General features: G+C 56.8%; 1 protein-coding gene across 1 annotated transcript in view; it reads left to right on the top strand.

The window, feature by feature from the left end:
• The first annotated feature begins 208 nt into the window (after nt 1–208).
• The window catches only part of LOC142022365 (protein-glutamine gamma-glutamyltransferase E-like), a 39,561-nt gene continuing 27,525 nt past the window's right edge, over nt 209–12,244 (top strand). The window contains exon 1 of the mRNA XM_075012131.1: nt 209–446. Coding sequence (XP_074868232.1) covers nt 209–446 — 238 coding nt within the window. The remainder of the gene's footprint in view (nt 447–12,244) is intronic.

A 12,244-nucleotide genomic window follows, 5' to 3' on the forward strand; every position in this document is an offset into this window, starting at 1 on the left:
ACCAAATCTCATGGCTGACTTGCTGCCCATTAGGCTTTGCCTGAAAAAGTATCACACATGCAGCCCTTTGCATCCTCATGCAGATGATCTCTGGGAGACACATTCCTCCCAGCCTTCAGCAGCATTGGGTTCCTTCTGCCACATTCCCTACACATGTATTGTGGTGGATGAGGCCCAATCCCTGCAGGCCTGGCTCATGAGACCATACATGGGGCACATCCAGCTGAGCCAGGACCATTTTAAGGAGCGGCTGAACCAGGCCCGCAATACTGTGGAGTGGGCGTTCAGCCGCCTCAAGAGGCACTTTAGGTGCCTCCACATGAGGCTGGAGGTGAGCCTGGCCAACGTCCCAGCAGGGGTTGGGGCCTGCTGCACCCTGCAGAACCTCGTTGACGCCAAGAACAAGCCACGCGTGCGGGGGGGGGGGGGCCCGCGCCAGGATGCAGGTACGAGCAGCCCCCCGCTGCCCCATGCTGCCTGGCCCAGCAGGATGGGGTGTGGATCCAGGAGGCCCTGTGCCAGGCCTTTGAGTGGGGGGCAACAGTGACCCCCCCCGCAAACACACACACACACACACACACCACCATCCAGCACATGCACACAGACACGCACACACACACATGGACACACACTACCATCCTGTGCACGCACACACACACACACACACACACACCCCCCACCATGCATGCACAGGGGACATAGGGTAGAACACAAAAATAAACTCTTTAATTGAAATAACCATCTCCAACTCTTTTAGACAACTATTTACGGGGGGGCTGTCGACAGGGAGGTGGAATGGGTAATGGGGGCTGGGGGTGACTATTTAAAGGGACGGATCAGACCCAGGTGGGCTTCCTGGGAGCCTGGGGGGCCTCCATGGAGGGGGCAGCGTCAGCCCTCCGGGGGCTCGATGGGCCATGATCCCTGTTGCCCATGCTCTGCCCATCCCCCCCGTGTCCGGGGACTGGGCCAGGGTAGGGCCGGGGCCAGCCTCATGGGCAGGCAGGGGTGCAGCTGGGATGAGACCTCTGTGGGCTCTGTAGGGTCAGCAAGGAGGGAGCACGGGGAGGAAGCCCTGGCCTCCTCCTGCCCAGCCCTGGCCAGCAGCTCGATGAGGTCAGCCGGGGCACATGGGTCGAGACCAGAACAGTGAGGTCGGGCATTTGCGGGGGCGGGGGCTGTTCACTGCGGGGGGTGGGGTAAGAGGCTGGACTGGGGAGGGGGGCAGGTTGGGAGGGGGGAGACCGACTGGGGAGGTCGGAGGGAAGGAGGTGGGAGGGTTGGTAGTGGGTGGACGGGGGACGTTGGGCTGGGGGCAGGAAGGGCGTCTGCGGGAGTGGGCGATGACGGGGCAGCACTCAGGGCCAGGCAGCCGGCCACGGCTTGGGTCAGGGTGTCCAGGGTGGCCGCCACCCAGTCCCAGGCCTGCCGCTCCATGGCCAGCTACTCCGCAGCAGGCCGGAAAGATCCTGCAGTGCTGTGGTGTGGACAGCATCCCCTGCTTCCTCCTCCCCACCGCAGTGCTGCCGGCAGACAGCCTGGTGGTGAGCCCGCGCAGGGGTGCATGGGGTCTGGGCTGCTTCCCCTCGCCCTCGGTGGTCGGGCTGGTCCGGCCACTGGCTACAGGAGCTGTGGAGCCAAAAGGGGAGAGAGGGGGGTGGAGGGGACATTAGTCCCAGGCACAGAACCTTGTGCCCCCCGCCACCAGGTGCCCTGTGATGCCCATGTCCTGAGATTCCCTACATGGGTGCCAAGGGCATGGGCTGTCTCAAGCCCCCCAGTCCCTCCACAGGCAGCCGACCTGTGGTACTTGTGGTGCTGAGTGCTGCGCATCAGCCCCCCGCCCAGGCCCAGGGAACGTGGCCGTCCAGGGTCCACAGGCCCCGGGGTGGTGGGCACATGGGAGGGCTGAAGCCACCCAGGGTGGTACCGAACCCCTCCCCAGTTCCTGGGGTGGCTGATATGTGGGCCACCTACCTGTTGGTCCCTCCAGGAACTCAGGTGAGGTAAGGGTGGATGGGGCCCAGCTGGACGGCCCGGATGGGATGTCGATGATGAGGGTCCCCTTGCTTAAGCCCTCATCATCACTGGTGGCATTGAGCCTCCATGGGCGCCTGGTGCCGGCCGCAGGTCTGGGACAGGCCTCCCCCTTGGTCCCTGTCTTGGGCTCCTGCTCTCTCCCCAGGACTGCAGTGTCCAGCAGCATGGCTGGGGGTCCCACCTGCTTGGGCCCAAGGAGGCAATCCAGTTCTCGATAGTAGGGGCAGCTTGTGGGCGCTGCCCCTGACCACCCGGCCATGTCCTGGGCCCCGCCATATCCCTGGTGCAGCTCCTTCACCTTGGACCTCACCTGGTCCGGGGTCGGGGTGGGGTGACCCTGGCCAGTGAGGCCCGTGGCAAGGCACTGAATGCTGCCGCTTTCCTGCACGGGACTCGCATCTGATGCAGAACCTCTGCCCAGAGGACAAGGAGGTCCCCCAGCTCAGCGTCCATCCAAGAGGGGCTCCCCAGTTTCCTTGGGAGGGGCCCTGGGGTAGGCGGGGATGAGGAGCGCTGGCCATGGTGCCGAGGAGGGCATTTGGCTGGCTGGAGCACCGCGATTGCTGGCTGGCTGGGCAGCAGCGTGGGCTCCCTGCTGCCTGCACGCTCTCGGCTTCCTGCCTGAGCGTTTCTGGGAGTCTGTGTCCTTAGACGTGGCTGGACGCTGGAGCCATAGAGCTCCGCTTGTGCTGTCAGCAGCGCCACCACCTGCCAGCTGATGGCAGCCATGGAGGACTCTCTTTCGAAAGAGCAGGCTGAGGAGTGTCTGCACTTGCTCTCTTTCGAAATAGTCTTTCAAAGGAGGGTGCTCTTCCCATGCCGGGAAGGGAGGACCGACTGCGAAAGAACGGAAACAGAGGAGCTCTTTCGAAGTTCATTTCAAAAGGGCACCGTGTCAGTGCAGACGCTCCGCAGGTTCTTTCGAAACAACTCCATCTTCTGACCTGGATTTCAAATGTACTTGCTACTGTAGATGCACCTATTGCCAGAGGATTTTTGTGGAGGACAAAACTGAAACAATAAGAACTAGATAAGCTCCTGGAGCACAGCTCCATGAACAGTTTTAGCCGGGGATGGGGTGGGGGCAGGGATACAGCACCATGTTCTACATGCCCCGAGCCCAGGGGTCTGCAACCAAAATAGCAAGAAGAGCCATTTTTTTCAAATTCAGTTACAAAATCAATACTTCAAGAGCCACCATGCACAGGAGTGAGACAGTCCTTAATAAATAACATCAGCCCCTACTTCTTGTCACCCTATTTCAGAACAGCGCACGCACAACGATTTGTGCCAGTTAGAAAGTTGTTACCCCATCTCCAGGCTTTACCCATTTCAGCCCCCAAATCCACCAAATCCTATCCTCAACCTTTACCCACCCCCCATCCTGCAAACTGCACCCCCATCCCCAGGCTTAACCCCCCATCCCCAAACCACCCCTGCACCCCCAACAGTTATCAGCGCCAAACCCAGGATTTACCTGCCTGAGGTGACTGCCTCTCCCGCTGCTCCCTGCTGCCACCTGGTTGCTTATTTTCAGTGTAACCCTGCTATTAATGCCAGGTGCCTGCTAGAAGGGCCGGGTTCAGCTCCTGGGGGGTTTCCTGTCAAGGATACAACCAACCAGCTCGAGCCCCCACCCAGTGGCCTGGGACTATTTCACCCCACTTGCTGGGAGCCTGTAAGACGGTTCTCCCCGGCTCGCAAGCACAGAGTCTAAGACAGTAGTAGTAGTTGTAGGCATCCTTCGATCCCGAGGGATCAGGGGTTTGCGCCCCAGTTGGACTGATTTGAGCAGCATCTTCTGTGGCTGTGCAATCCAATGCGGGAGTGGCCGTCCTTTCCGCACTGTGAGCAGCAGGAGGCAGATGTCGCTCTGGTATCACGGGCACGGATCTTCCTGAGGGCTCTCCTGTCTTCCGCTTCCTTCACCAAGGTAGTTCCATACATAACAAGAGCTTCCTTCACTCCCTGTTTCCAGGCGTGCCTGTCTGAGGCGAGCGAATGCCAGGTGTTCGCACTGATAGAGCACTGAGGTCACGCGTACACGTGTCCTTGTAGCGCAATTTAGGTCGCCCTTTCGGCCTCTTTCCAGATGCCCGTTCGCCGAAGAGGAGGTCCTGCGGTATTCGGCCATCCATCATGCGTGCGACATGGCCCAGCCAGCGCATACGCCTCTGTTTGAGAAGGGTCAACATGGAGGCGGTGCCTGTCCTCTCAAGCACTGCGCTACTGGGGACCTTGTCCTGCCATGAGATGCCGAGTATGCGCCTAAGGCAGCGCATGTGGAATGTGTTGAGCCGCTGCTCTTGTTTTGAGCGCAAAGTCCATGTTTCACTGGCGTACAGCAGTGTGCTCAAAACACAGGCTGTGTAGACCTGCACTGTGGTGTGTACAGTGAGCTTATTGTGAGCCCCTGCTCCCTTCGTCAGCCTGGAGAATGTTGTGGCGGCTTTTCCAATGCACTTGTTGATCTCGCTATCAAGTGACAAGCCTAAGATAGAAACAGCCTATTTAATGACCATATCCTACCCCAAGGTTACAGTGACAGATGCAGTAAACCTAAGCAAAGAAGAGACAAACCCCTTTAACAAGATCCCATCCCCATATGCAGTAGAACCCAGTCTCTTGCTGGGGCTCTTGGCCCTTTACCCCACACACAGTTACAGGGTGTACTGAGGCTGCAGTCCCAAACCCAGAGCCCACAGATACATCACCAGGGCAGTACTAGCTGTCCACTTGTCTGCAGCCTCCCCTTGCTGCCACCTGATGGCTGCTGGCTACTCCTCCTACCAGCCACCCACCAGTCGCTGCCATCCACCGCTGCTCCTACCAGCCACCCGCTGTTGTCTGCTGCTCCTCCTACTGGCCGCCCACCACCATCGCACCTACCAGCTGCCCACCATCATCCACTGCTCCTTTACCAACCACACTGCTTGGGATCACCCTGAGGCAGAACCCTGTGATTTTAGCTCTACATGGCCTCAGCTACCACTCTGTAATTTCAGCACTTAACAGCTCTAGTGTAGGGTCTCATGACCACCCTAGCATCCAGCTCTACCTTCCAACAGGTGGGGAGGGCTAGTCAAGCCAGGCTTGTGGCTATAGGACCAAGGCACTCAGCAAACTAACTCAACCAATACCCCCTCCAACTTTACAATGCTTTAAACCAGGGAGCCCTGTGTAATCAATGTCTTATGCAGCTGTGGCGACTGCCCTGTCCCCCACAACAACCCAGAGCATTGGTGAGATCTCACAACTCCCTCACTGAGTGCCAGCTTAAATTGTGATTTTACAACAACGTGTTTACAATAGACCGAATCTCATGGCTTACTTGCTACCCATTAGGCTTTGCCTGAAAGGTATCACACATGCACACCTTTGCATTCTCATGCAAATGATCTCTGGGAGACACATTCCTCCCAGCCTCAGTATCACACATGAGCAACATCTACACGTGAAGCCTACATCGAAGTAGCCTATTTTGATGTGGCGATATCGAAATAGGTTATTTCGATGAATAACGTCTACACGTCCTCCAGGGCTGGCAACGTCGATGTTCAACATCAACATTGCGCAGCACCACATCGAAATAGGCGCTGCGAGGGAACGTCTACACACTAAAGTAGCACACATCGAAATAAGGGTGCCAGGCACAGCTGCAGACAGGGTCACAGGGTGGACTCAACAGCCAGCCGCTCCCTTAAAGGGCCCCTCCCAGACACAGTTGCACTAAACAACACAAGATACATAGAGCCAACAACTGGTTGCAGACCCTGTGCATGCAGCATGGATCCCCAGCTGCCGCAGCAGCAGCCAGAAACCCTGGGCTAAGGGCTGCTGCACACGGTGACCATAGAGCCCCGCAGGGGCTGGAGAGAGAGAGTCTCTCAACCCCTCAGCTGATGGCCGCCATGGCGGACCCCGCTATTTTGAAGTTGCGGGACGCGCAACGACTACACGGTCCCTACTTTGACATTGAACGTCGAAGTAGGGCGCTATTCCCATCCCCTCGTGGGGTTAGCGACTTCGACGTCTCGCCGACTAACGTCGACGTTAACATTGAAATAGCGCCCAACACGTGTAGCCGTGACGGGCGCTATTTCGAAGTTAGTGCCGCTACTTCGAAGTAGCGTGCACGTGTAGACACGGCTATGCAGCCCTTTGCATTCTCATGCAGATGACCTCTGGGAGACACATTCCTCCCAGCCTTCAGCAGCATTGCATTCCTGCTGCCACATTCCCGACGTAAGGGCTGTGCAAAGGGAAGTGACTGATTTGAGCTGGGAGCAGCTGAAAGCCCAGGGAGGGGAGCAGACACCCTGGAGCACCTGAGGTGGGAGGGAGTCACTGTGCCAGGTTTGCATGCTGGGCTTGACGCAACCATGGCAAGCCACATGATCCTGCCCCACCTGTGCTGGTTTGAGCATGGTGGGAAATTCAAGCAGCCCTTTGTGTTGGACAGCATCTCCTGAGTGACTGGGAGGAAGAGACTCAGATCTGAAGAAGTGGATCTGACCCACGAAAGCTCATCACCGAATAAATTATTTGGTTAGTCTTTAAAGTGCTACTGGACTGCTGTTTTGTTTTGATAGAATACAGACGAACACGGTCTGGACCAGACGGGCTTCTGCACCCCCAGCCTTAGCTCCTGAAGGGGAGGGACCTTTTCACAGTCCCAGGGCAAGCTGGGCTCCTGGGGTGGGGGCGCAGACCACAGTTCTTGGCTCAACCCCAGGATGAGCCAGTGGAGCAGAGAGACCTCAGACAGAGTGGCTTTTATTGCGGGGGGCTGGCCACAGCCCCAGCGGAAGGGAAGGGAGGGGTTGCCGTTTGGGGCTTGGGTTGGCCTGTGCCCCTCAGCTCAGCCCCAAGGCAAGCTCGGGGACGCAGCTCCAACCTCAGCTCAGGGATGGGGAGCTGCGGGGGCCAGGGCTGGGCCATGGTGCTGGGTCTGGGCCCAGGGTGAGCTGGAGGGAAGGGCGGGAGGCCCACAGCCCTAGGATGCCAGGCCCATGGGCCCAGTTCCAAAGTGAGCAGAGGGCAGGGCTGGCCACGTCTTCGGAGGGGTGGGGCGGGGGCTGTCTGGGCTGCAGCGCTGTGCACGACTGCAGGGTAAACCAGGGAGACTGACACTGGCCCTAACCCAGGGGTGTCCAACCTTTTCTCACTAGTGGCCCCAAGGCAATTTTTCACTTGTTCTGGGGGGCCAAACATAGAATAGCCCCAAGTCACAACCTCCAACAACCCCCTGTCCCAGGCTTAAACCCTCAACAGCCTTAGACCCCCCCACAGCCCCAAACCATCCTCAGCCTTAGAACCAATCTCCCCACGCACCCCTCAGCTGTGTCTACACGTGCACGCTACTTCGGAGTAGCGGCACTAACTTCGAAATAGCGCCTGTCATGGCTACACTTGTTGGGCGCTATTTCGAAGTTAACTTCGACGTTAGGCAGAGAGACGTCGAAGTCGCTAACCTCATGAGGGGATCGGAATAGCGCCCTACTTCGACATTCAACGTCGAAGTAGGGACCGTGTAGACGATCCGCGTCCCGCAACGTCGAAACTGTGGGGTCCTCCATGGCAGCTATCAGCTGGGGGGTTGAGAGATGCTCTCTCTCCAGCCCCTGCGGGGCTCTATGGTCACCGTGTGCAGCAGCCCTTAGCCCAGGGCTTCTGGCTGCTGCTGCTGCAGCGGGGGATTCATGCTGCATGCACAGGGTCTGCAACTCGTTGTCGGCTCTGTGGATCTTGTGGTGTTTAGTGCAAGTGTGTCTGGGAGGGGCCCTTTAAGGGAGCGGCTTGCTGTTGGCTGCGTCTACACGTGCACGCTACTTCGAAGTAGCGGCAGTAACTTCGAAATAGCGCCCGTCGCGGCTACACGTGTTGGGCGCTATTTCGAAGTTGAAATCGACGTTAGGCGGCGAGACGTCGAAGTCGCTAACCCCATGAGGGGATGGGAATAGCGCCCTACTTCGACGTTCAACATCGAAGTAGGGACGTGTAGACGATCCGCGTCCCGCAACATCGAAATAGCGGGGTCCGCCATGGCGGCCATCAGCTGGGGGGTTGAGAGATACTCTCTCTCCAGCCCTTGCGGGGCTCTGTGGTCACCGTGGGCAGCAGCCCTTAGCCCAGGGCTTCTGGCTGCTGCTGCTGCAGCTGGGGGTCCGTGCTGCATATACAGGGTCTGCAACTAGTTGTTGGCTCTGTGTATCTTGCACTGTTTAATGAAAGTGTGTCTGGGAGGGGCCCTTTAAGGGAGCGACTTGCTGTTGAGTCCGCCCCGTGACCCTGTCTGCAGCTGTGCCTGGCTCCCTTATTTCGATGTGTGCTACTTTGGCGTGTAGACATTCCCTCGCTGCGCCTATTTCGATGTTGGGCTGAGCAACGTCGAAGTTGAACATCGACGTTGCCGGCCCTGGAGGACGTGTAGACGTTATTCATCGAAATAGGCTATTTCGATGTCGCTACTTCGAAATTAGCTATTTCGATGTAGCGTGCATGTGTAGACGTAGCCGTTGAGTCCGCCCTGTGACCCTGTCTGCAGCTGTGCCTGGCACCCTTATTTCGATGTGTGCTACTGTGGCGTGTAGACGTTCCCTCGCTGCGCCTATTTCGATGTGGTGCTGCCCAACGTCGATGTTGAACATCGACGTTGCCAGCCCTGGAGGACGTGTAGACGTTATTCATCGAAATAGCCTATTTCGATGTCGACACATCGAAATAGGCTACTTCGATGTAGGCTTCATGTGTACACGTAGCCCTCTAGCCCAGCTTCTCCATATGTCTGTCTCAAAGCCCCCACTGACCCTCCAGCTCAGCCTGTCCGTCTGTCATGATAACTCCTCACTCCCCCTCCAGCCCAACCAGTCCATCCATCCCCCCGGCACCACAGCCTAGCCCTGTCCATCTGTCTGTCCCAACACCCTCCCACTGCCCCTCTGGCCCAGCCAGTCCATCAGTGATCTGTCTGTCCGTCCAGGCGCCACTACCCTGAGGACGCTACTCACTTGGCAAGCAGGGTGCGGAACTCCTGCGGCACCACCTCGGGGTAGGCTAGAGCTGGCCCCACATGCACCAGGACTACTCATTATGGGGGCTGTACGGCGTGGGTTAGAGTGCTGGGCCGAGCCCCATGGTCAGCCAGTTGGAGGAGCTGGGGGGAGGGGGTGCCATGGGAACCAGCCGCTGGCCCAGCTTCAAGGGGGAACTTTGGGGTTGGAGCTGTGCTGCCACATTTGGCCTGGCCCCACTGCAGCCTGAACTCTTCCTAGAGTGGGGGTGCTGATCCAGCTGGCCCCAGCTTTGGAGAGGTTGCTGGGAGGGGGATCCCTTCCCTTCCTGGAACCCCTCCTTTCTCAGGCCCACTCCCTCACTACTGTACTGGAGCTGGGCCCCCATCACCTCCTGCCCCCCAGAGCTGGGACCAGACTCTCTGGCCCTCTTTCCCTCGTGGCTTCGCCTTCTCTCCAGAGCTGGGACCACTCACCCCGCCCCAGCAGCCTGATGGAAGGGGCTGGGGACCGCAGCCTGAACCTCCAGTGCAGGGAGCTCAGTGGGAGTGAAAGGGCCAGGACTGGGCTGCAGCCTGCTCTGTGGGTGTGGAGGGGCTGGGACTCCTGTGCTTGGCCCAGGAAGAGCTTCTGGAGGCGAGACTGCTTTCCTGGCCCCCCAGCAACGGGGTGGGGGAGTTGTGAGAGAGCAGTAGGGCACCCCTGCTCGGGTGCTTGTGCGGGCTGGGCCTTACCCATCTGGAGGGAAGCAGGGTCAGGAGCACCATCTCCATGTGGCCACTGCTACAGCAGCAGGCCCCAGTGAACCGGGATGGGAATTTTATAGGTCACTATAGGGGCTCTTTTGCAAACAATCTAATTCTGAAGAATTGTCTAATGGTCTGAAGAAGTGGGTCTGTCCCACGAAAGCTCACCCAATAAACCATTGTGCTAGGCTTTAAGGTGCTACTGGGCTGCTTGTTGTTTTAATCTAATTCTTGACTCCCCCTGCCCCCCTTCTGCCCCTCTGCTCCCTGATTTGCTCACCTTGATCATATTTTTCTGATTTGGCCACCTTGATTACTGTTTTTGGTTCTCTGTGCCTTAACTATTGAGTCTGTTCTGGTCTGGCTATGGGCTGAAGAAGTGGGTCTGTCCCACGAAAGCTAATAAATTATTGCGCTAGTCTATAAGGTGCGGCTGGACTGCTGCTTTCTTTTGGTAGTACATACACTAGCACAGCTCCCTCTCTGCTACTGATTCTGCTTTGTGCAAGTGCTCACTAGCATACCTGAACTTACTCTTCAGGGATGTGGCAATACGGGGGATTGATGGCCACTAGTCTACTCTGAATGCAGAGGAAAACCACAGTTCAACAGGGTCCAGTGATTCATCCAGGAGGAAGTGACATCCTTAGTTCTGGCAGCTCTGCTCTGAGCATAAAGCAAGAAGAAAAACATATAAATGATACAGTTACCCATGGAAAATATGGGGTAAAGGTATGACTCCTTAGTGACTCAAAAATTACTCCTCTTCTCTAGAAGTGACACATCGCTATACCTGAAACCTGGGCTCTTTTCTCTGTAACTAAGTCAGTTTCCTCTGGACAAGTAATTTGCAGCTTCCACTGTCCCGGCTTTTCTTCCTATCTTGAATAACTCTAATTACTTTAAAGCCTATAAGACAGTGCATTGTCATCTGAAAATTTACATGAATGGTCTGAGCGCCTCACCCACCTCATTTGAATCTTAACTGGTTTGCACAGAAGGAGAGGCCTGCCCAAGATTTTGTCTATAAATTGTGTTTCAAGCACAGCTTGAAGCCTCATCATACAGCACAGTAACCACCCAGGGTACAGAACACGTGTGGCAGAACAGCAAGAAACCATGGCTGGTGAGTAAAATACAAGTTTCTCAATAAATATTCTGAGAGCAACTGAATAAGTCTACGTTCCTGTGACAAAGTCAGTCCTATTCCTGGGCCTCTAGCCTCTATTCAGGCTGCTGGGCCAACTTATGCCCACCCTATCATGCCAGGTTCCAGTCCAGGGACCCTATAGCTGTGTCTACACGTGCACGCTACTTCGAAGTAGTGGCACCAACTTCGAAATAGCGCCCGTCGTGGCTACACGCGTCGGGCGCTATTTCGAAGTTAACTTCGACGTTAGGCGGCGAGACGTCGAAGTCGCTAACCTCATGAGGGGATCAGAATAGCACCCTACTTCGACGTTCAACGTCAAAGTAGGGACTGTGTAGACGATCCGCGTCCCGCAACGTCGAAATTGCTGGGTCCTCCATGGCGGCCATCAGCTGGGGGGTTGAGAGATGCTCTCTCTCCAGCCCCTGCAGGGCTCTATGGTCACCATGGGCAGCAGCCCTTAGCCCAGGGCTTCTGGCTGCTTCTGCGGCAGCTGGGGATCTATGCTGCAGGCACAGGGTCTGCAACCAGTTGTCAGCTCTGTGTATCTTGTGTTGTTTAGTGCAACTGTGTCTGGGAGGGGCCCTTTAAGGGAGCGGCTTGCTGTTGAGTCTGCCCTGTGATCCTGTCTGCAGCTGTGCCTGGCACCCTTATTTCGATGTGTGCTACTTTGGCGTGTAGACGTACCCTTGCAGCGCCTATTTCGATGTGGTGCCGCGCAACGTCGAAGTTGAACATCGACATTGCCAGCCCTGGAGGACGTGTAGATGTTATTCATCGAAATAAGCTATTTCGATGTTGGCTTCACGTGTAGACGTAGCCTATGTGACCACTAGTGGGAATAGCTGACTCCCTGAGCCCTTGGCACAGCAGCTCTTCTCCCTGGGCCACATCCCCAGATGATTTCCCTTGGTACCTTCCCCAGGCTGCAGCAGTCACGAGTCCCCACTCTTGATCTGCTAAAGCGCCTCACTGTCCCACTGTGGTTTCTGGTGTTCCTGATACTCTCTTGTGCTCTGCTCAAACCTGCTCTCTCCCACAGGTCGGGTCAGGTTGGGTCTCATATATGGGTGGGTGCGCGCGCACGCACGCACACACACACACACAGAGCCCGCTGCCAGCTTTGTCCACATATCTTCTCTGGAAATACCACCACTGGACCTAACCAGGTTACTCACAGAATCACGGGCACTTTCTCATGCTCCTCTGCTAACATCGTATATGCCATCATGTGCCAACAATGCCCAGATGCTTTGTATATTGGACAGACTTCTAACTCCCTTAGACAAAGGGTC

Source organism: Carettochelys insculpta, chromosome 17 (assembly GCF_033958435.1).
Source record: "Carettochelys insculpta isolate YL-2023 chromosome 17, ASM3395843v1, whole genome shotgun sequence".
NCBI lineage: Eukaryota > Metazoa > Chordata > Testudines > Carettochelyidae > Carettochelys > Carettochelys insculpta.